Source organism: Rhipicephalus microplus, chromosome 8 (genome assembly GCF_043290135.1).
Source record: "Rhipicephalus microplus isolate Deutch F79 chromosome 8, USDA_Rmic, whole genome shotgun sequence".
Taxonomy (NCBI): Eukaryota; Metazoa; Arthropoda; class Arachnida; order Ixodida; family Ixodidae; genus Rhipicephalus; species Rhipicephalus microplus.
In genome coordinates this window covers 4730738-4756457 of record NC_134707.1, presented here as the reverse complement: position 1 = coordinate 4756457, position 25720 = coordinate 4730738, and the positions used below count along the sequence as shown (strand labels likewise).

Below are 25720 nucleotides of genomic sequence, written 5' to 3'. Positions count from 1 at the left end.
AGCTTCGAGTGTTGAGGCTATACACCTGCGGCTTTCCTGTGGACATGCTTCGTTCTCGCACTTGAGGTTCGGCAAGCAGATGAACTTGTTTGTGTGACCTATTTTTCTTTCCTTTTTCTGGTCAGTTTTTTATGTCGTAAGAGAAACTAACATGCTGTATTTCAGTCAGAGCTCTGCAAAATTCCATCAAAGTACACACACACACACACGCAAGCACCCCCCCTCCCCCCACACACACATTATATTTTTATTTTAATAGTTATTTCATTACAGTGAGATTAGACTTATCTGCTGCGAAGTCTGCTGGCGTCATTCAGAAACAGGAGCGCGGCTAAAGCACCGTCGCACAGTTTCTGCTGTAGGAACAACACGACACACATGTAAACTGAAGCAAAACTGTTCTTTAATAGTGAGTATGTAGATCTATAGTCTATATATGTACAGGTGGAGGCTCTCTGCCCTTTCATTTCATGGATCGTGTGGGGGGAAAAAATGGCCTGACATCACAGAGTTTGTTATACGAAAACATTATCGGAAGGATCGCAACATTCAATCATTTATTCGCAGAGGAATCGTAATACACACGTATTTTGTACACAGATTAATGTGATCTTCGTGTTCGCGCCGTCAGACGTTCTAGCAAGGGCATCTATGACGCGTCTCACCTAACCTCCCAGAAATCACATTTTGTATATGCAGTCGATAATACACCAAGTTTATGCGTGTCTGTATAGATATTGCGAACTGTTCAATTTATGCACTTCTGAGCTTCATTGAAAATGACCGGTTTGCAAATTCACGAGGCTAATACAAGCCAGAAGTATACAGTGTTCACGTGAATTCATGTACTGAACAGAATATGCCGGTTGAGAAGATTTATATATTTCACTTATAGCATATTTCGAAGCGAACCTGGTTAACAACTGAAACGGTATACGCATTGAGTTTTTTTTTTTTTTTTTCGCTTCGCATGAATTTGTATCTACAAAGGGTTCGAGCTATTTTTAGCAAGTAACAACGGCGAAGAGCATTCGCATGATACACTTTCTTCTTGGCCGAAGCAACGTGGAGACGTTCGAAAATTGAGAAACTGATCAACCAAATATACAGCGAAACGACTGAATTGCGCACGCGTATTCGGGAATTAAGTTGCAGCTTTAATGCCCAGCCGGGCTAAATCAAAAGCCGATTCGCTTTTTCTCACCCAAGACCGCCATTGCTATGCGACCGCATATTGCACGACTGTTCCGCAGGCGTTGTCTCTGTCTATACGCGATGTCTTTTTACACCCTTTAGTCGATAGCTGTTTAACGTGTACACACGACCCAGTACAGTCGTGAACAATACGAAAGGGAGCAGTTGTTTAATCGACGTTTGCTCGATGCCGGTATGAGTGTGACGAATAGTATACTTATACTACATGGGATATCTTATACACACCGAATTTTCAAGTGTTCTGAACACCTTTGTGCTTGCCAACTGCATATAGACGCATGCCCTTTAACAGATAATTTCAGTCTTCCCTGTCATGTTGTTCACGAGGGTACATCTTTGTCGACAAGTGACGCTCACGCACAATCATCATCATTGTCAGCCCATTTTATGACCATTGCAGGACGAAAGCCTCTGCCAGCAATCGCCAATATATACTCAATTTCCTGAGAGTTGGTTCCATTTTATACCTGCGAACTTCTGCTGTCAACGCGGGATACACATCTTGGTATCGTCGCTGATGACCACACCCCTCGCATTAGCTGACCTGACCATGTCTACTTTCTCAGTGTCGGCTATCTCTTTCCAAATTGACTTCACTTCATTTCTGCTCTGATTTTTATGGCTATAATGTTTATTACGCAGCTTAGTAGCCACTCGGTTTCGTGAACGTAGTCGAAAAATTTAAGACGTTCGAAACGAGGGACGAACTGCGGGTGAAAATGGGGATAAATCTAACACGTGGCAGACACAGCAGGTGTCGACTTGATTGGCCTCGTGTAACGAACAGACGGTGCCCCCATCACAATGGCGGCGGTGGCCTTTCAGAAAGAACGTCAAAAGCAAAGGCTAATATTTTTTTTTGTCTGGCTGTGCATATGTTATAACTCGTGGGGCATATTCCTAACGGCGAAATACGCATGCTAAACAAATCGGCATATACGCGAATGAGCTTTTCAGCGCCCGATCCAAAACTCACGGATGTAACAATTCGCGCATGTCTGAGACACGGCCCATTATATATGCACAATACCAGTTTCATGTTCACCGACTTCGTGCGGCTGGCTGCCGCAACAGACGAGCAAGATTTTTTGTCGGCCCGACAGCGTCAGCGGTGTGTGAAACCTTTTGTCGCGTATAACGCGTGTATCGCGTATCGGGGACGGAGGAGGGGATATCTACACATTCATCTATACATAAGCTATGTCACGAACAAGCCGCAAACGAAACAAAAAAGAGAACCGCACCTTTTGGCAGAGTCAAGTCAGTTCGAATGGGGGAAAAGAGAAAGAAAGGAGGAACACGTGTTTTGACACGCAACAGGCGCAGTCAAGCGCCGAATCGACGAACAGACGCACGTGAGGGGTTCTCGATCCCCGCATCCGATCGAGGGGCGGCGGGCTGGCAAAAGGGAGCGCGACTTTGGCTTGTCTCGGCTTGTTGGCCCCGTGTTGTCCCCACCGTGTACACACACTGTTTGCGGCCGATGCTGCGGTGACAGGGCGGTTCTCTTTTGCGGCGCTCTTGACATGCGACGCGTTTGCATGCGCTCGGAAGAAAAGGCGCTCGCCGAATGGAGTCGTCACCTGGGCGGTGTCCATTGTCAACCGCGCGAAAAGCGCTCCCTTTCTTCTCTTGCCGACGGGGTCGGTCGGTGCCTTTGATCTTGTTTCCACGCGGGGAGCACTCCCCTGCACAGTACGGGATGGATGTTATCACAACCTACAAAAACCAGATCGTCTCTCCCGCGGGAGGGTCCCACGCGCTAGCTGTGCCTGCTGAGCACAGCCACGGGCCTGTACAACGGCGCCAGAGCCGTCGTGGACGAAGACTGCGGGTTCTGCACCGGGGACGAAGTCGACGCCACTGGAAGGGGAACGGAGTGGTGATGAGCGGCGGGCAATCCGCAGCATCCGGCCGACGGAGGCGGCGGCCACAGCAGAAGGCCGGCTGCTGCGGCGGCCAGCTGACACCGTAGAAGCCACGACGAAGGCCACGCTGCCAGGTGATGCGGCTGGATGGCGGCGTGCAGGGAAGCCCTGTGCTGGTGCTGCTTGAGGGCGGCCGCCGCGGCGGCGTGCAGTTGCAGGCGGCTTCCCCGCGCGGCCGACCGCCTGCGCAGCTTGCCCGTGCTGCCGCCGATGAAGACGTCGTCGCTGCTCGGGTCCAGCATCCAGTAGTTGCCCTTGCCCGGGTCGTCGTAGTGACGCGGCACCTTGACGAAGCACTTGTTGAGGCTCAGGTTGTGGCGGATGGAGTTCTGCCAGCCCTGCTTGTTGTCCCTGTAGTAGGGGAACCGGTCCATGATGAACTCGTAGATGCCGTTCAGGGTGAGACGTCTTTCCGGGCTCTGGCGGATGGCCATCATGATGAGGGCGTTGTAACTGAACGGCGGCTTCTCGCGGCTCGAAGCGCTCGACGTCGCAGTACTCGAGGGCGCTGCCGTCGTCGTGGGCTTGGAGTCGTCGCTTATGAGTCGCCGGATGCTGAACGGGCCACCGTGATCTCCCGCCATGCTTCGCTAACGGCGGAACGGATGCGAATGTTCGAGTATACGGGAGTCCCTTATATAACCGCGGAGGGCGGTCACTGTGCAAGTCCCTCCCCTCCCGTGTCCACGCCCCCTTTCTTTCCTCCTTTATCGATCGCAGCGCCCTCGGCACGCCTTCCCGCTTGGCACGATGTTTTCGGAAGGGGGGTGGGGGGGGGGGGGGCTGCTTTCGTTGCGGGTGGCAAAGGAAGAGGGCGGCCAAAGCTGTGATTCGGGTGTTTGGTACGACGGTGTTTTTCGGCCGCACGTTTGGCCCCTGTGTTTCAGCGTCGTTGGGCGACGCGGGCTCCAGTGTTGCTTGCCCCTTTTCCGGTACGTGGGAGGAGGTCTTCTCTCGGCGGCGCACTGCGGCAACTGGGATGAAACAACGCGACGTGCACACATACAGAACCGCCCCTGGCCCCGAAGCGTGAGATACGTTCGCATAACGCTTACTGGTCGCAAGATATCATTTCGTGTCATCCCCCTTTCTTCCTGAAAGGGTTGGAGGGAAAGTGAGGCCGAGATGCGAGCGACGAAACTACTTGTTCGATCAAGCGTGAGAGCCCGTAAATAAAATCCGGGAACCTTCCGTAACAATCTGCGAATGCGGATTTCGCGAGGCTGCCCTGTCGTATATAAAAACAAGCACGTATACTATGATTGTGAAGGCGACGGAGGCTCTTTTTTTTTTTCTTCACCATGTCTTCTAAGAGCTTTCAAGACGGAAAGTCGCATTGTATGGAACAAGAGTTTTCTGGACGGAGCCATCCGCAACTGCGTTATGATCCGTTGTCGCCGGCGAAAACGCTGCTGCTCGAGAAACAAAGGAGCCAACGCAATTCTTCGTGTCTCGAAACAAACAGAAAAACTTTGGTCGTTTGCTTGGAATGCGACAGAAGGGTGATTCAGTTGCAAGCGTCCCGGGTTACTTGAACATACCGCATTTTTTTTTCGAAATAGTAAAATAAAAAAAAAAGAACATGTGGCTTTGCTGTATCCCACGCAGGCCAGATCGTTGCTCAGAGTATTTTTCCTCGAAAATTTTCCCGATTAAGGCCATCATGCACACCTCCAAGGAGATATCCAAAAAGCGGGAGGTCATCAGTATAGGTGACTTCGTATACGAAGGTACTCACTAATGACCTCCTGCTCACTGCTTTCCAAACCTTGTTGCGCGAGGTTTGAAAAACTATAGTGCACCAAGAATTTGTCTTCATGGAGGGTTTAATCATCCCGATATTCTTGCATGTGTTTGTATATATTGATACGTGTATGGAACTGTCGCCCCGACACAGCTGAATTGGCACCCGAACGAAGAAGACGACAACGTGGTTGTTGTCGGTTGGACTCTCGAGCTTCTCCCGTTGGTCTGCTTGACTGTGCGCTCTAAGCCGTTAGCAAGACCAGCTCTCGGTGAATAAATCTTCCCCGTAACAATATATATAAAACGGGGAGGGGGTATATTAACCCTCGCCTCCCAACCTCTACCTCCCTCGGCCAATGAATACTAAACACGCCAGATCTAGCTGGCGTATCAGTATCCCTGGCGACCCAGCTAAGTCGTACTTCGGAGTGCATGGATGAATAAGATTTACTGTGGTCCTCAGGAACGTGCTTTGCGACATCAGAGCGGCCCGCGCGTTCCGAAGGACCATACAATGAAGTTTATGCAAGAAAAAATGCGTCTTTGCTCGGTCGACACTGCAGTTAGGGATATTGATACACCGGCTAGATGTGGGACCATAGTATTGTCGTGCTAAATGCGGATTCCTTTTTCTTTTTTAGCGTGGTCAATTTAACCTGTGTATTGAAGTACCAGCTTGCTCGAACATCCAATTCAATGAACCACACTCGACGACATAATTTGGAAGTGCTCGCAGGATCCGTTAGCTAGAGTAACCCCTTTTGAGTGGAGGCAGTGCTGCTCAGCCCTGCAGATCCGGGTGTGTATAACTTTGTGCGCTCAGGTGGGCCATCATAAAACGCGAACTCACGGTCGCCACTCAGGGATAGCTATCCCTGAGTGGTGTTTGCTGATCGGCAATAGATTTTCTCTCTCCTCTTTTAGATCTATCTCGTCCACGCTCACCATCACTGACTGGAACGAAGCGAGTATACCGCCACCACATTTGAAGTTCAACAAAGAGCGCAGCACCATACTGACAAGACTTGAGAGACTTACACGGTTCGGTGATATGTGCAAACCGTGGCTCTACAAGAAGTTAACATGAAACTTAGTTTTAGAGGAGCAAAGCAAAACTTCGCTTGTAGAACGATTGAGAAGTGGTCTTCAATAATATGTCTGTAATTTATTGACAAATGCGGGGCGGCAATGTTCTTTATGTGTTGTCAATTTTCACAAAATTATGCATTTCTCGGCAAATATAAATAAAACATGTCACAGTTTTTTTTATCTTTTTCTATTAGAGTTCCCGTACTCTATGCTACTACATACGGATACTTTCTTGCCAAAACACCCCATGCGTTTTCTTTAAAGAAGAAAAAAAAAAGAAGAAGAAAAAAATCCGGGGACATGCTGAAGTTCCGGTTTTGGTTCACTTTCCATCGTTATTTTCGCGTCCGGACAAATTACAATACATCATAGACGAGCTTGTCTATTGGCATTCTAAGTACACCAATATCTCTTTTGAAAATTAATTCTATAGGCACGATAGTAATTCGAGTTTAACGTACCTCCAACAGAATTAGCGTAAATATCACCACTTCACTGCATTGCACAAATTTCACTGCGCGCATCGATGAACTGGGGCGAAGAGTCCCTCGACCAGCTTGCAAATATCGGGATCTCGAATTCCCATGTCTTTTTTTATACACGTCTTGCATTCCTGAATTTCGTTTTAAACACTTTATTTGCAGCAGTTAAAGACTTATTGGCTCATCAACGAGGATGCCAAGCAGCTCTCTGACTAGCCTGCGTAACGCTGTCTGCCCGTGTCTCCGTGCCAACGCGCCGCACCGCGCCCCCCTCGTTGCAGGGGTTAGGGCGGGGCTAAGTAGGTCACGCCTTTCTTCGCAGTTCGCGGTGACGTCAGTCGCACCCTCACCTGTAACGCGCTGTGTGGCGCACCCTCACCTGTAACGACGCACTTCGCCCGCCGACACAGGCGTCGAAGCGATATCGCCCCGGCCTTCACCGGCATTGCGAGGGTTAGCAGATCCAATCGCGTTCGCGAATGGCAATGTCGTGCCTGTAACACCGACGATGCGCGAGCCAGGGAAGCCGAACGCAAGCGTCGGCAGTGGAAGAAGAGCGACACCGACGAAGTGCGGGTCAAGCGCGCCGATCGCGTCCGAGAGGCACGCGGGTAACACCGACGAGACGCGATCCAAGGAAGCCGACAGCGGAAGGCCAACGCCAGCGAAAGCTCGAAGTCGTCGGGAACGCCGCGCGCCCAGCGCCGAATCTCAGTGCGCAAGGCTGCTGCTTCGCATTCCATCAATGTTCCCTTTGGAAAGATACGCACATCATCATAGGCTCCAAGCACATCAGGGGTTCGGTTTCTGTCACCTTCTGTCGTCACGGTGTGTCATGTATTGACGGGGCATCAGGTATGCGTCACAGTAATAGAGCACATCTGGCCACCAGTCCACTGAAAATGAAGAAGGCAACAGCTGGCCCAACAAATAGCCGAGTACGTTAGTAGAACGGACCCATCCCTTTCCTACATGCCCGGTTTCAGGCTTGGCACCACTGTATTGTCTCATCAAAGAAATCTCCCCCTAAACACTGCATTCTTCGACCCTCTTCAGGTTCGACGTTAGTGCCTCAGCGCCCGGCATGCAATTGCTACGCCACTGTATATATATACATACATACACACGCACACACACACGCACACACACACACACACACACACACACACACACACACACACACACACACACACACATATATATATATATATATATATATATATATATATATATATATATATATATATATATATATATATATATATATATATATATATATATAATAACGTGGGGACATTATAATAGAGTGATAATTTTGACAATGAAGTGAGGCATGTTATTATAGAGTATTCTCATTACGAAAAACAGCGTATTCAACTCTATGAACAGATGAATATACTTCATATAGATCAACCTCAACCGACAATCCCTAAGAAGAACTTTGAAAGTAAGCAAAATGTTCGGACTGAACATATGGCCACGCCCTATAGTGAGTTGAGAGGTGAAAGAAGAAAAAAAGAATTGTTTATTTTTAAATGAATATATTAACGAAACATTTCTGCGAAAACATGCGGATACGTAGCCAATATATGGATAGTTAAGATTCCGTTACATACAAGGCATGCTGTGGGTTATTTAGCGAGTACAATCTATACATAGAGAATTGTATCACAAATCACACAGTGAAACACGGTAATGTAGAAAAAAAAACAGAAATAATGTGACATGTACATACATGACTGGTAACTCCTTGATAGAAAGAGTTTCTCGACTGTCTGCATCATATTTGGCAGACATTTAATTTGGGTAGGAATATATACCGTTTCAAATTTTATCAGCAACTGTTCGACGGCCATAGACATTGTGTACTATTGGCAGATCAAGATTTTCTTGTTCGGCCTGCCGAGTATGACATCTGGGTTTTAATGAAATTTATGCGTGAGAGCGTGCATTATTATTCATTATTTTGTGTACTATTACTGCCCTTGAATTGCCTAACCATATAAAAAGGTATCATGTTGAGATTCCTGAAAAGTTCAGCCAACGATGCATTCTTGCATGGGTCCAATATGGTTCGTAGAGCTATTTCTTGCTAAATGGTAACAACCGAGCAATATGTGTAGCTCCATGATGCGATGCAATAAGTTGGAACTGAGAATGAAAAACGCTCTTAGGTATAAAAAACGGAGTATGTGTGCGCTAAAATAGTTTGTAGCCTTAAGTAATGCAAATCATCCAAAGCTTAGTTTTCTACACAAATTGTCTATGTGCGAGTGGAATGAGTGGTCTAATGTCACAGTATATGCGCACAGTATAAGCATTCACTTTATCAACGACTGTTTCCTCGATGAACAGACCACGCGTATCAAGTGTCACTTCTCGGTTATATAGGCGAGAACAACGTACTTGGCTTTTTTTTTTTCGTATTTAGTATAAGTTGTTTTGTTCAAGCCACTGAGAAGTCAATTGCAGTTCCTCATTAACTATATACTGATTCGCCTTCCTGAAGAGAGTGGTGAGCTATAGGTAAAGCACTGTCATCTGCATACAGAGCTGCTTGCATACGGCTAAGGATAAAGGATAATCATTATTGAACTGAGAGAACAAAACTGGTCCAAGTACTGAACCTCGAGGGACACCAGTTTCGACGAGTTTCCTGTTTGATTTGTTACCAAGTAATACCGAGTCCGTTCGGACAAATAGCTACGAAATAACTTTAAAGATATTTCCCTAAATACGTAACGTTCAAGTTTGTTGATAAGTAATATATTATCGTCCACTGAATCGAAAGCTTTTTTTTATATATATCAAAGAAAATGCCGAGGACGAATTGGTTATCGTTAATGCATGGTTCACTGTTTCTGCCGCGAAACCCACCACGCTCAGTAGTCGTACTCTGTTCTATTCTATAAAGCCATGTTGATTCGGAGTTAGGATACTGTGTTTTGTAATAAAGTCCACCATTTTTTGGCAACAAGTTTCTCAAAAAAAAAGTGTTCACACATGATTGAGTTGTTATGGGGCGGTAATTTCCCATGTTGTCAGGGCATTCATTTCTGTGGATTGGTGTCACCCTCTCTATCTTAAGCTGCTCCAGAGTTCTGCGTAGCCATAGGCGTGAGTAGAACAGGCCTCTCTATATTAGGAGAGGAGGGTGGGACAAGTTGGACTGCAGCCCCCCCCCCCCTTTCCCTTTAGCAAGTCCGAAAGAAAAAAAAGAAGCTACGCCATGGATGCACGAAGCGATGACGTCCTTCTGACAACGGCGTGCCATTGGTCCCCCCACCTTTCAGGGCTTAAGGCGGGAAGTAAACAGTTCTTTTAAACTCAACAACGGGGTTCATTTGCTGGTCTATTATCGTCCAAAACACGTACGTGGGTGTAACCCTGTGCTATAAAAGACGACGTGAAAGGTCCGACTGGGTAAAGGTACGAGGCATTAACGGCGCCCTGCTTTACCTGACCGGGTCGCAGTTCATGAAAATTTGCCTTGTGAGGGTGCATCAGATACTTCACTCTAAGGGCCTTGCAAGTGTGTGGTGCACCGCGCCTTGTAAGGGTGTACCTCGGAAAGGTTACAATGTATACACATAAGCATATGGAGACAAAGTGAGAAAGTGACAAGACGCATCACTGACACTTTGTCCATGTTTGTGTTTCTATATAAGATGCAACATTTCTATAGGATGCAGAATTAACTATAGCCCATCGAATCCATCCTTGTCAGGGTTGTTGCGACGCGCCTCGTGAGTGTGTATCACATTTATTCCTATGAGACGGTGTGTCACAGCCCTCCTTGTAATGGCATATCGCCTCATGCCTTGTGATGGTGCATCACATCCCTCCTTCATTACCCCTTGTAGGAGTGCACCACGTTATCCTATAGTCAGCGCGTATCACACCACACCTTGTGAGAATTATTACATCCTTTCATGTCGGAGCAGGTGTCACAACCCTCACTGTAAGGACGAATTACATGACGTCATGCGAGGGTTATTACATCACTCCTTGTAAAGGTGTAGCACATTACTCCTGGTAGGGGCGTATCACATCAATCCTTTTGAGGGTGAATCACATCCCTTTCATTGAGATGATGTGTCGCATCTCTCCTTCTAGTGTCCTATCACATCAAGCCTTGTGAGGACGTGTCGGGTCTCCCTACCTGCCTGTGAGGGTCTATCCCATCCCTCCTTGTCAGGGTCACAGAACGCCTTAAGAGTGTTTATCACGTATAAGTCATTGTGAGGTTGTATCGCATCATGCGTCACGTGTTGATGTGATCGTTTACAAGACAGAAGAACGAGTACAGTTGTACGGTATAAGGGAGGGCGAGGATCTCGGTGCTTGTCCAATTGGCATAGCCATAGACTAGTTTGCAGTTTTTACAACCCTGCAACGTCCTAAACTGCATGCAGGGGTAAGAAAGGCAGTCTGACATTGGCGGCGTTAGCGCTGATACCGAAGCCTGGCGCCGAATAAAGAATAGAAGACTGGTGATAACCTTTTTCATTCTGGTAAACAGGCGCACCGAATGAATGAAGATAGCCTTTTTGAAAAGAACCGGTCTAAACTGATTTACAGTGCGCCCCTTTACACAACAATGGCGCAGGGACCTTAGCAGGCGAAGCGTGTGGACGCGTGTGACGTGTGCCGATTCCGGCGACTTGCGGTCGCGCGGCCCGATGTGAAAGAGCTTGTTGGTGGTTCTCGGCGGCGGTCGCTTATTCGGCGCGCTGATCGACGCACAAAAGAGGATCGCCAATTGGGCGCACAAAGAGCGTCCGCCTCGGCGTCGGGCTCGCTCCAGTCCCCCGCTTGATGCGACCGACGAAGAGCGGCCACGAAACGCCTTGGTGCCGGCGGGAGCAGCGAGCGACCGACGCTGAAGCGCCATCCTCCACCGCTCTGCATGCTGCACACGTGCGTAAGTGCGGGAGGACCAGCTCGGGTTGCTTTCGATGTATGCATGCAAGAAGTGACGACGAAATGATGCCCTCATAAGAGCTAACAGCTTCTCTCTCTCACTATAACCAGCAGGTATTAATGAGTAAATAAATAAATAAATATGCACCAGAGAAAAAAAGGAGGCTCATTGTTACATATATAACGCCATATAGTGATGGAAATGACCAGTTCGCTTACTGTGAGAAGGCTTCGTTGGAAGCCAGAACACCCAAGTTCAGGCATATCCATCCATCACGCGCTGCCATATACCGCGCTGCCGTAATACACCATTACCATGGATGTGTCCTTGCCGCAGCATTTGTTGTTAGGCGGAGAATTGAAAACCGGACCGGAAGCCAGAGAACGGACACGCTGAGCGACGACTGAGTGCAATGCATTGTGGAAAAGTAAAAAAAATCAAAACAAAAAAGCAACAAATACGTGTGCACACAGCTCTTTGCGTAGCCGGGTGCATGTCCAGAGTCGAGACTCCGATGCTCAATCCCCTTGCCCAGCCCACTGTATAGGCCTGTCGATTATCCTCAAGGTCAAACATACCTACTGGTGTCGCGAAAACGGGGAAGGGGGGGGGGGTGCCAGCCTTTTACCGCTATCTCCCCCACACACACACTTCCGATGCTATATAATTTCGCTTACTTATACAAACATACAGGATAACGTTAAAATAACACCAAAAGTTGACCAAAACACAAACCAGACGTTCAGGCAACGACTCCCTTAAATGCCGAAACGTCAAAAGTGCAGCCCCCTAAACATGGCAGAGAGGGAGGGTGTGCTGTCTTTCTTGCTTGCCCCCCTCTTCTTTCTCTCTAGGAATCGCTGCAGGGGCCCCACAATTTTTATGGGAATAGTCGGACACACACACACAAGAAAAAAAATACGTGTAATTTTTTTTTCGTTCGTTTTCATAGACCCCTGCGTTCGGTGGATCTTTTGGTTTCACCTCCCCGCGGGGTGCGGGGAGGTTTCAACGCCGACGGTGAACAGGGAGCTGGAAATCCCTCAGAGGGGCCCGAAATTAAGCCACTTTTTTTCTTTTTCATCAGCGGGTAACGCTTCCTGCTTTTCAACTCCCGAATTAGAATGTTTAGCGAAGGTTATGCCACATTAGAATCACCGACTGTTCAAACGAGGACGTAGACAGAAACGATGAACGAAAGGGGACGTGTAATGCGAATTTGAAGCCACACACTATAGCCTATTCATCTACAATTTAATGCTGCCAACGCTTGTTTCGTGCGGTTGGCTGTATTACCCTGTCAACTTTACGTTATTGACTTCACAGTTCGGTTTCTTGTATACTGTGAGGTGGTTGCGCTGCACTTGAGAAATGAAATGCGGGTGGCCCGATGGAAGCGTGAGGAAGCAGCACACGTCTACATAACGTCTCCCGCAGTCGCTATTATTACAACAACAACAACAACAACAACAACAACAACAACAACAACAACAACAACAACAACAACAACAACAACAACAACAGCAGCAGCAGCAGCAGCAGCAGCAGCAGCAGCAGCAGCAGCAGCAGCAGCAATAAGAACAAACAGACACACTTATATAGACATACCCGTATTACGAAAGTGCGTGAAAGGTGCAATCGAATAAAGTACATGGCGCCCTTTTCTTGATAGGAGAGGGCGGGGAGGAGGGGAGGCACCCTCGTGAGTCGTCTATGCAACTTGCCACACTTCTCGCAGAAGGTCGGTGACATTTATGGCGAGCAAGCACAGCGGCATGCCTTTCAGCCCACCGCCCTTGCTGCACACACGGTGCACATCAACCTTCGTTCGATGCTTATATAGATCGTGTCCGACAAACCGCGTACCACTCTTGTAACAGTTTGTTTCCCTTCCGTAGCCGGGTTGTCCCACAGTCCGCGTAACACACTATATCATCTGGAAAACATCACGCGCTGCGTAGCCTATAGTCTGTGTACACACGTGCAGCCGCCTCACAAGTGTCACGAGCGGAAAGTTGACGAAAGCCAAAAGAAGTCGTCGGCCGTCTTCTCGGGCGCCTGCAAACACACGGCAAACGCAATTCGCACCACGCGCCACCGATTCCGTCTGTGCCGTCTCAGTCTGTTCAGACACGAGTGTGGCTGGCGCACGCGAAAGAAACACGAGGCTCACAACCGCGCCATTCGTCAGCGATATGCGGTTATCAAATAAAAACATGTGGGCTTTCCCCCCCCCCCCCCCCGAGGGTGCCTTCGTGTAACTTTCCCGTCGATTGGCGCAAAAGACCGCGACTCAAGAAGCCTCGTGGAATATGCACAGTGGTGCCCATTACCATATACAGCGTCGCTGTTTCCGATAACCACACCGATTCCCAGCGATGATAGAGTTAGCGAAAGCACAGGGAAAGTTACTTGAAGAGTAGCATATAGTTAAGAGACTATAAAGCAAGTCACAGTGAACAAGATAACAATCTTACAGAAATGGGCGCCGAGCCCGTGGCCTCCGTATGAATGGCGGGTTGCTGTCTGCCATGCGACTGCAGTGTTCATCGTCCGCGAGATGTGCACGAGATTATGCTCTGAATATATACACCGGTTCGTTCTTGTCTTCGGGAAGCCAACTGGCGCTTCGAGTACGGAAACATCGCCCTCGGTGCCACCATGGGCATGATTCTCTCCGTGATTCGCCGTGGTGTGTTTCTTCAAAGACTTGGTCTTTTCATCAAACACGAAAACTGAGCGTCGGTGAAGCAAAAGATAATCACGTGATGACTTCGCCATATGTCAGAGCTCGCGAAAATTCGTGACGATATGTGATGACGTCACTTGACGGCCTCATCACGTGTACGACGTCGGTCAAATGTGAGACAATCACAGAAGCAAGGCTAAACCACGTTCGGTGCAGAAACCGTCGGGTAGGATCAACACATCGACTTCGAATAAAGAGAAGACCACCTCGCATTCGTTCATTGTGAGCAAGGCACCCGTATTGGGAGCCAAAACGTCGATTCTGTTGTTATTTTTTACTTGGCGAGTGTACATTTTTTTCAAATGTGATTTTTTTTTTCTTCCTGAAGACGAGCTTTCATCACACCCTGGTATTGATAGCATACCTAACGCGTTCCTTGCGAGGTATGCTGAATAGTGCTCGAAGTTTTTGTGCATCATTTTTTAGAAGTCACTGTCACAGCGCGTGCTTCCAGATGACGAAAAAATCGGAAAAATTATCTCTATACCCGATTCGCCTAACACTTCCCTCGTCTCCGCCTATAGACCGAGTTCTCTGCTTTGCTCATGCGCGAAGGCGTTAGAACATATATTCAAGCACCTCTCAGTTTTTCTCGAGAAAAATAATTTAATCAATGACCGACAACACGGCTTTCTAAAAGGATTCTGAACCATCTACACAACAGTTGGAAACCACTCATGACATTGCAGCTATTCTAAATAGGCAAGGCCAGATTGACATGATTTTCCTAGACTTCGAAACAGCATTTGATCACGTGTCACATCCAAAACTTCTCGCGAAACTTAAACCTATACTGGAAAACCACACATTAATTTCATGGATTGAGGCCTACTTTTCTTATCGAAACCAAATAGTTTCTATAGATAACGTCCAGTCTGATTCACGACCAGTGAAATCGGCAATCCCTCAGGGCTCAGCGCTTGGGCCACTTCCTTTTTTAATTTTTATAGACGACATTGTCTATGATATCCCGGTTTCTATTAAGCTATTTGCAGATGATTGCATTTTTTATCAAGAAATACGTAGTGCAGACGACCATGCAGGTTCTTTTGATTGATTGATATGTGGGGTTTAACGTCCCAAAACCACCAAATAATTATGAGAGACGCCGTAGAGGAGGGCTCCGGAAATTTGGACCACCTGGGGTTCTTTAACGTGCACCCAAATGTGAGCACACGGGCCTACAACATTTCCGCCTCCATCGGAAATGCAGCCGCCGCAGCCGGGATGACCAGGTGCTTTTAAACACAGCGTTAACGAAAATATCTTCTTGGTGTGCAGTGTGGCAAATGAAGATTAATGAAAAGAAAACGGCAGCTATGACCGTTACGCGCAAGCGGCTTCCTTTGAAACGCTCATATTCCATCAATGATCAAAAACTATCGTATGTTAAAACTTATAAATATTTGGGGGTTGTATTAAGTGCAGATGTCAAGTGGAATGAGCATGTTGCCTACATTGAAAAGAAAGCTTTACAGAAAGTATAGCATTTCTAAGGCGTTCTTTGCGCAAATCTACCCCAAAATTGAAATTAATTGTGTGTAAAACTTTTATCCGTCCGGTCCTGGAGTACTCATCTCTGGTTTGGGACCCTCATAGCCAAGTAAATAATAAAACACTTGAAATGATTCGAAAAAAAAAGCAATCCGATTTGTATATAATCGCTACAGTGCTCTTACGTCACCGAGTGAACTGTTAAAAAAAGCTGACCTGGATACATTGCAGGCAAGACGGCAACACGATCGATTGAAGTACATGTTTCTACTTTACCACGACAAGCTACACATAGACAAGCATGCATACATAAAAACGGTTCACCGCCGATCAACCCGTTCCGAGCATCCAAAAAAACCGAAGGAATATTCCTGTAAAACAAAAGCCTTTAAAGACTCATTTTTTCCGCGCACTGTCACTAATTGGAATGCTCTTTCTGCCGATCTGATGAACTGCGAAACCATTCAGTCGTTCATGGGAAAACTTAAACACCAGCAACCCACTTGACTTTGATCTTTCTTTGCGCTTCGCCCTCTATTATTCCACCGCGCATCCTGAACAGGCTTCCATTTATGTTCCACTTTCTATCAATTTTTTTTTCATATAAATGCGTTGTATTTCGAAATGTTGCCAATTTTTGAACCGTTATATAATATTTGTTTTATAGTTGTGTATGAACAGATGTTTATCGTCATATAGTATTTTTTGTTTTCTTCTTTTTTCTATATGTCTATGTGTAAACTACTACAATTGTGTAAATACTGGCGTTTTACTTTGGTGCACTACTTCTTGATGGTGTAGCTCTGCATGCGTGACCTGTTTCCTTTCCTGTTGTATTTTCATATTTGTTTCCTTTTTTGCACCAACCACCCCTGCCTAAGGCCTCATGTGTGAGGCTGGCAGTACCTCTGAAATAAACGAATACAGACTTCGAAGGATGACTGTCCCCGCATAGAGTCGTCAGATGAATATGTAAAGGACCCTGTGAGTTTTTTTTTCCGTCCTACATAATATAATTTTTCGTTTATGTTTCTCTTTCTTTACGCATCCCTTGACGCTTATTTGCACTTTCAATTGGTCTGTGCACTTCATCGCCCATAGTTTCCTTACTTTCCCCTTCATTCCGTACGCACGCACAGGCACAGGTGTTTTAGATGCGGAGCATCTAATACTCGAGGCTTGTAGTGCGGCGCCGTCCGCAAGCTTCCTCCTCCTTCTTCCACCATCTGTGCATCCCTTCCTCCTCTACACACCGCGCGCGCTTCACTCCTCCACCATCTGTGCACCCTTCCTCCTCTACACACCGCGTGCGCTTCTCCTCAAGCTGACGCGCGCGCATGCGCCGTTGCGCTTCTCCCCCTTCTCGAACATTCGACAGCTGACAGTGCATGCGCCGTCGCGCTGTATATATACTCAAGGTCGGTGCTCGCTCGCTCAGTTGCCGCTCGTCGGTTGGTTTGTACGGCGCGTCGACGTCCGAGGTCGCAATGATCGACGTCCCTTCGACCAGCGCCGGCCAAAGTGTTGGCGGAACCGCAACCAAGTCGTCGTCCGAAGACAAGGCAGCGCGGAGAAGAGCTCGCGACGCCGAACGTAAACGTCGGCGTCGAGCGGAAGATGGTGTTAACCAATTATATGCTCCGCATCCTCCTCAATGTTCCCCCGAGGGAAGATGCGGGCAATTTTTTTGCACTCTGGCCGCTGGTCAGTGTCACTCCCAAGTATTTCCTCAGGTCTAATTTCGAACTCAGCTTCTCTCACTTCATGCGAAGCCCAACCCGCGCACACTTCTTTCCGCACATGCGTCACTTGTGGCCTTTCCTGGGAACCCAGTTCCGATATGCCCACTGATCTTTGGCCAACCCCGCCGAGACGTCCGATTCCAAGTGCCGAAATGCATTTTCGAAGCGACGTCACTCATTGCCGAATTCCGCGCAAATGACAGAGACGACGTCGGTGCACGTTAAAGAATACCACATCGTAAAAACTTCCGGAACCTTCCGTGCCTCATAATCATTCCCTATATATTTTGGAACGTTTATTTCCAGGTATTATTATTATTATTATTATTATTATTATTATTATTATTATTATTATTATTATTATTATTATTATTATTATTATTATTATTATTATTATTATTATTATTATTATTATTATTATTATTGATTCCGCACAGATCCCACATATGTTTCTACCCTGTGTTTCATTATCGCGGCATCGGGACACGCTTTGTGTAATATATATGTGCGTTAGATGTGTTCTCATTAACGAATAAATTAAATCAAGGGTATTAATTAGAACATTGTCAAAAAAACCCATAACGACGGCACTTTGAGCCAATAAGAGAGGTCGTAGTAGCTCTCTGAACCAATCAACGCAAACAAACGGCAGAATCTGTCAACATGGCGCAATTTGACAGTGCCCATAATAGTACTTCTATAGTAGAGTGTCGCTGGTCAAGTTGGTGCATGTCTTAGTAATATATTTGAGGCGAAGCTGAAAACAAGAAAAGAAAGAACGGGGTTTGAGACATTCAACTATAGCTTATTTTGTGCACATCACACACATATTTTCAGAAATGCACACAAAGTGAGGGCGCAGCACATGCGCACTACCGTATTTACTCGATTGTAAGGCGACAACAATTGCAAGGCTAGGGATGACTTCGTTGCATCCAGGAAGAAAAAAAGTGATTTCGGTATTCGATTGAAACGCGAGGGTTGACTTACAGTAGCAATAATCCTGAAAAAAAAAACACGAAGAAATAAAGCCACTTGCGTTACATTCGAGCCAACGTGGTATCGCACAGCAAACTGAACGTCATAAGATATCACTATCTGAAAATGGGCATTCACTCTCATACAGAGAGTACCGAAGGAATAGTGACGAATCCATCTCCTTTATTATTGTGTGTGATACGGTTCAAGTACTGCGCGCAGGTGCTAACGTATCTCTGTTTTTTCCTATCACACTCGAGGCAGTGGGGCCATGCAGACACAAGCATGGGGCACAGAGGAACGGCAGCTGTCAAACCACACAGTTATTAATCGACAGTATACATGCTCCCTAAGGCGATCATTGACACAGCAGCCTGTTTTACATGTATACGTATGACTTGCCCCAGCTCAACAAACTTTCATGAACAACGACCACCACGGATCGCAAATCAAATCAACATAGGGAAGGTGGGAGTCACTGCACAAAACGTGTGCCCCCAGTATTCTTCTTCAGTGTGTATAATATTATATTTGTTGGGGTTTAACGTCCCCAAACCACCATATGATTATGAGAGACGCCGTATATAGTGTAGAGCTTCGGGAATGTCGACCACCTGGGGTTGTTTACCGCGGGGCTAAACCGATAAGACGGACCCCTACCATTTTCACCTCCATCGAAACTGCGGCCTGAATTAGATCCCGAGACCTGCGGATCAGCAGCCGACCACCACAACTACTAGGTCATCGTCGCTGGTTTATCCAATGCGTTTAAACTTCACTCAGCCAACACGGCAAGCCAGTTTATGGTACAGGTTCAACACTCCCATTCCACGCTGCGAATTAAAAAAAAAATCGCGAGTATATATGCAAACGCAAGCACCAATATATACAAGATAAATGAAGGTTTCGACGGCTTCCCGTCTGGTCGGATAAAATCATCGAATAAAAGACGAAGACACCGACTGCAACAGAATAAAAGAAATGTAGTATGACGTTTCGGCACCCAGAAAGGGAGCCCTATTCACAAATCTTTCGGGATCAAGGCTCCCGTTCTGGGTGCCGAAACGTCATATCACACTTTTTTTATTCTGTTGTGGTCAGCGTCTTCATCTTTTTTATCCAGTATATACAAGAACCCTATAGACACCCCTCCTTCAACAACAACAACAACAACAAAAAAGAAAGAAAACCTTGTGGCATACGCGCCTCAATGCATGGTTGTGAACCGCGAGGCGCCTTCGAGCCTCGCCGACGCCTTCGAGGAGGCCAAACATCTCTGGGGCGGCTTTCATTGCGCGACGCCGCCACATAAGCGGCGGAACAACGGATTCGCTCCGACGTCGGCATCGAGAGCGCATCTCTTCGCCAGTCCGTGTCGAAACACGTCCTCCCAGCGGCGGCGGCTCAATTGGCGAACAAAGCGGGCCGGAATTAGTGTCGGCCGCTCTTTTTCAACGCCGCCATGTTGGGGGGTCCGGCACCACGCTGCCGCCGATGTGAGCTGACGCATCGTTTGTCTCTTTCGCTCCGCGCGACACGGTAATTGGCCAGCGAGGGCGTGCCCCGTTGGATGGGGGCTACGGCGAACCACTGTTTCTTTGTTTTTTGCTCGATACTGCCAGAAGCTTCACTCTATAGTCGTCACGGTGGGTGTCATCGGTGCTGCATGCAGGTGTACGAGTGCGTGGAACTTCATGTGGTATTAACGCCCGTTGTGGGGAAAAGTGAGAAAACAGCGGGGGCATGCACCACCTGTAAATATCCGTGTTTCTTTTTAGGAATTTCGAAAAAATAAAAACAAATAGCTTGGAAAAACCATGGCGCTCAATCACGTTTACAGCAAAAATCTCTTGGTATATGCCCCGTGCCCTCTCAGTAGGAGTAGTGGCAGTATTAGAAGTGGTGGTGGTGGTGGTGGTGGTGTAGCTGTAGTAGGGGTGGCACTCTGTGGCAGAGCATTGAACGCGTTATTCGATGGTCGCACGTTCGGTCCCTGCTACCAACATGTTGACGAACTTCAGCGACTTTAGGCGTATCTATAAAGCCGCTTACGTTTGGGTGTTCTCGTGGTCTCCCCTTTAAATTGGCGCGAACCAAAACTAGAATGGGAGAGTAAGATGGTTTGACGAATTTGACGCGCTGGTCAAGACATGAATAATATCCCAATTTCGTCGCGTACGTCGTCAAACACTTCCAGCCAGGCAGTGGTACATACCCACGGGCGGGTGTGTGCCACTGGTATGCGGACACGTGCCAACGGTGATTGACACTTAATCTACCCAGGAACGACGAGAACACACATGGACAATTTTAACGCGTGAGCGTTAAGCAATGCCCAACATCGGTAGCGTCTACCCAACGAAGGCATAGAATAAATGTCAGGGTTCCAGCTGGAATCGAACCAAAGCATTCTGCGTGGCAATGAAGCATTGTAACACAGAGCTACGCCAAGTCTCAGAATTACTTTTAAAAAAGACGCTATATAATCTTCATGAAACGTCAATAGTGGTTGCAGTGCTGCTTATCCGATATTATAAACATTACATATGTACTCCTTTTATACAGCCGTCACGTCGGGTTAACGTCAATTGTGGTTAGGTGCCATGCTCTGAAGTTGATTTATGCAGCAGTGCCTAGGGTAGCATCTTCACGAGCATCAGCGCTTTATATCAGCATATGGTGTTGTTAATACGCATGAACATTCCAGTAGGCATCGTTGCTCAAGTGCAAACAACTGGTTATATAAACATCGGCAACTCTTCAACATACTTTTGCGCATGCAACAGTTGTAAATATATTTAGCGTCATTCCATGACGTGTCGCTCAATAAAAAAAAATTGCAACATGGTCACCTTCCCTCTGCATGGCTCGCATAAGGCCGACTTCTAGGTATACGTGGGATCTGTCGAATGTTTCCTCCACATTCACATTACAATAACTACTAATAAAATCCCCTATGACTTTCCTTGGCATAAATCTCTTATTTCTCATTAATACGTGCAATAGAGTTACATGCACAAACTGAATCCCCATAGGAAATACTGGGATTAGCAAATTCATGGTGGGTCAAGTCGAAATTTACAGCTGACGGTACACACGGATATTATTTCTCCTCTTCATATATTGTGTTGTTAATTAACATATGTAAAAGTCATGTTACATCTAAGTAAATAAAAATCTATCTTCGCGGACTCCGAGGTAGTCTGTGAGATCGTGTATTCGACTCCACGTATTTTTTATACTACAGACAGGGTGTGTGCATAGTGCCCCGCCGCGGTGGTCTAGTGGCTAAGGTACTCGGCTGCTGACCCGCAGGTCGCGGGATCGAGTCCAGGCTGCGGCGGCTGCATTTCTGATGGAGGCGGAAATGCTGTAGGCCCGTGTGCTCAGATTTGGGCGCACGTTAAAGAACCTCAGGTGGTCAAATTTTCGGAGTCCTCTACTATGGCGCCTCTCATAATCATATGGTGGTTTCGGGACGTTAAACCCCACAAATCAATCAATCAATCAATCAATCAGAATGTGTGCATAGTATTTCTGTTAATCTTTTTTTCTTTTGTTATGGTGCTGCTCTTTCTGATTTGTCTGGTTATCGGGCGGTTCTTCAATGTCAGTGCCATGATGATGCGATACACGGCTATGATATGTCAGGTGCCTCACTAATCAATTTCTACAACTACAGCAGTAAGTAGTCACAAGATTGCCGATTTACTTATAAAGGCCTAAACGTGCACGGTATGCGCCAGTCATAAAGCACGCGGTGTCGCAGAAACCGATCACGCAGGATGCGAGAGAAGTTTCACTTAACAAGCTTTTTTTTAGTTAGAAAAGTTATTGCAGTCACATGCAACGTAACTGAAACTAGCCACAGTCGAATGAAATAAGAATAGAAAAAGAATGACGCAGATGGCATTTGTAAGCGTGTGTGCACCGACTATTTGAAACACAGTCTGAAGCACTCTTCCCCACAATTAAAGTATTGTTGCAAAAAAGCCAGCTTTCAAGAGGACCTATCAGACAACTGCGCACGCTAGCGAAATCATTTTATTGCGGTAGCAATTATATGGACACTCTCAGCTGGATTTTGCCGCCAGCGTCGACGTGGGCGTCACTGTCACTCACCGTATATGTATACGTATCTATATATGTGAAAATGCAAGAAAGAAAGAAATCTAGAAAAAGACTCCGGAGCGCAGAATCGAATTTGGGTCCTCTGAACCATGAGTGCTAGGCGTTAACCATTGAGCCACCAAGGAACACGTCCTTCAACGTTCAGACGGCAAGATATCTATGTCTACCACTTACCGCTGCTGACGGGCATTTCGGGGGGGGGGGGGCTATCGTGTTTTCAGCATTACCAGCAAGATAGCGCAATGAGCGCGCGTAGCAACATCGTCATGACGCGTCGGCGCGCGCTCTCTCATCTCCCACGAGCACTTTGCCGCGCGAAGAGCAGGGGGTGGACGCTTACTCGCGCGCCCTTATCTCGCGGTGGGGAGGGTCGTACATCTTGGCTGGCCTTCGGCTTTTACCGGAACGATTCTGTATTAGTTACCGGGCGCACAAAGGTCACTGCAATTGTTGAACAGTCTCCGTTTGCAAAAAGAGCGCACTTTTTAGACACAGCGAAGTAATAACTAAGACGCTTATTCGCGTTCATCTGTACCTGAGAGTACGTTTCGTGCGTCATTTGTGCGTAAGAAGCGCGAGGCACGTTTTGATCTACTGGTCATTCTGCGCATGACCTGTCAATTTGCTGCTGTCCCGTTCATTGTTTCACCTTTGCGGCACAGCTTCGACTTTTTTTGACAGAACTCTTTAGTCTATGATATCAGTGTGCTGACGTACGGGCGCAAAAAGTAGATCTGACTGTTCTGTGAGTTCCGCTGTTTGACGAGGCACCACTAATTTGAACAACTTTGTGAGCGTATAAATTGCGAAAAAGAATATGGAATTTTACGTGTGCAAGCCAATACATGATTATGAGGCCGGCCGTAGTGGAGAGCTCCGGGAATTCCGACCACCTGGTGTTCTTCCACTGACATCGCACGGGCCTCTATGGTTTTGTCCCCATCGAAATGCGGCTGCCACGGTCGGTATCGACCTCGCGACCTTCGTGTCAGCAGACGAGCAGCGTATACCACTATACCACCACGACGGAAAAAACGAAAGAAAAAAAAAACGGGGGTCACAGCTAGAGATTTTTTTTCGTTGACTTTCTATGACGCGTGAACATGATGACAGGAGATGTACGACTATTAACTGGACAAGGGTGTCTATGCAGGTTATGATGTAATGTAAACATTCCACAGATGTCCGTCTGCTTGGGTATGCAATATGTATATATATATGTAAAAGTTTTTTGGGTGTAGACAAGTGTGGCACGCTTCCGATCAACTTCTTTTTACATTTTTGCGCGCTGAGCTATGCCCAAAAATTATGGAACGATTAGTAACGTTCGCACGCATCAATGCCAAATTTTTGTGTGAGATTCACGCCAGCTGGTTAAGATTGTTACATAATTCATAGCAATTTTTTTTTCATCCAGCTACACATCTTTTCCCCTCATGTATATACTCAAAGCTAGCTCTTATGTGCGAAAAAAACCTTGACAACCATAAATCTAAATATGTTAGCCAAGTAAGAAGGAAACGATCTTGATATCGTAAACAACCTTATATTTGTACAATATTCTTCTATTTTTTGTTCATTCCTCCTGCTCTAAATGTACTATATTTGTAATTCCAACACTGCTGCAATGTATGTAGGCCCTCAGGCATTCTGAAGTAGTTTTATAACCATTTTTAGCCTAAGGGACCCACTAGTTTTTGTAAGGGAGTTTTGAACAAGTTGTACAACTTGTTCAAAAAAAAAAAACACGTTGAAAATAAAGATTTCTTTTATTTCATTTTCACATTATACTTCATCACACATGGTACGTTTCGTATTTGTAGGTGTCTTATCGATTCTATTACACGAAATTTGGATAGTTGGCCGAGAGGATTGCTGAACGTGTACAAGATAAAATGCAGTCATGTAACACCGATTCAATGTTACGACCTTGGACACAAATCGAAGTGATTAAACAAACCAAACAAACGAACGGAAAAAAAGTAAAAAAAAATATATGTACCGAATTTCCACGAGAAGTTGTAGAGTATATAACATTTCATGGTGGGAAGCGGATGAATGTATTATTTAACTACGCTGTTTTGAGAGCTGATAGCCATCATAACCAACAGTCAGCAGGTACTACACAGGGGCTGTATTATCCAAGTAAATACGGCAGAGCTTCGAATAAAGCATACGTTTCGTGAAGAAAGTTAATCAATTTTGTAGCGCATATCGTGCCTTGATAATACTTTTACACGTGTGTCGTACTTTGTTTGAGTCAGTCCGCCTCGGTGGAACAGTACGGTTCCGAGGGCCACGGGTTTGATTCCGGCCGCGGCGGTCACATGTCAGTGGAGGCGAAGTGGTACAGTACTGTGTGATGTCAGTGCGCGTTGAGGCACACCAGTTGCTCGAAATTTCCGGAACCTCCCACTACGGCGTCTCTCATAACCATGTCTTGGGACGTTAAACCCGAGGTATCATATTCGTTTCAGTGGAGCTTCATTTTCAAATTCGCGATCGGAAAACGTCTTCACGTGGAAAGCTGCGGATGGAATTCGCAGATCCCACGATTTATGGGAGCCCGTGATGCATGGGCTGCAAACACCCAGTGATTCGCAACTGTCAGGATTCAGCAAAGTGTTATCACACAGACCACTATATTTGTGTATTTGCTTTTCTTGTTAATTACAGTAGCGCGGTTATGCTCGATGTTTGCTGGGGCACGTAAAGTAAAAAAAAAAGTATCATCATGAACCGACGCTCAATCGCTTCGCCCTCGTTTTCTTCTTCTTCAGCGTCACGCCTGTAGAACAAGGACACCGATTTGCCCGGTGTGAGACGCAATAACTCTGAAAACATATGGCAAGATAGGCAAGACAAGATATGAAGTCGCGTATCCACGATATGAAGGCGAGCATAATAACGCTCAGCCGCCCAGTCACGTGAGCGGAGTGGAGCGTTGCCTTGTATGGATTATAGAAATGGGTCAAGAAAGGGACTCAAAGAGGAGGAGGAGAACAATATAGAAAGAGAATGAAATAAAGAGAAATAACACCCTTTACGACATTGGGCACGGAATTGGAAGGTTGCGGGTTCGGAGCCCACCGTCGGAATGGTGCTTTCTCGTCCGCTTAAAATAATTTCAATTTACTTCATAATCATGGCACTACAGATATGCCCTTACGCTTTAGTTTGCCTAACTGTCGCAGATCACTGTAATCAGGTCCCGCTTATATAGAGTGCTAGATGTTGCCAGA

The 25720-nt window shown here is 46.6% G+C and overlaps 1 protein-coding gene across 1 annotated transcript; it reads right to left on the bottom strand.

Moving 5' to 3' along the window:
• Positions 1 to 381: 381 nt before the first annotated feature.
• Positions 382 to 3867, bottom strand: LOC119165149 (uncharacterized). Its single transcript, XM_075870807.1, has one exon. It carries the CDS (start codon positions 3725 to 3727, stop codon positions 2978 to 2980), a length of 750 nt encoding a protein of 249 aa, XP_075726922.1. The 5' UTR covers positions 3728 to 3867; the 3' UTR covers positions 382 to 2977.
• Positions 3868 to 25720: the final 21853 nt, after the last annotated feature.

Coding starts and splice junctions, on each gene's coding strand:
- LOC119165149 (XM_075870807.1), bottom strand. CDS start 3,727: ATGGCGGGAGATCACGGTGGCCCGTTCAGCATCCGGCGACTCATAAGC.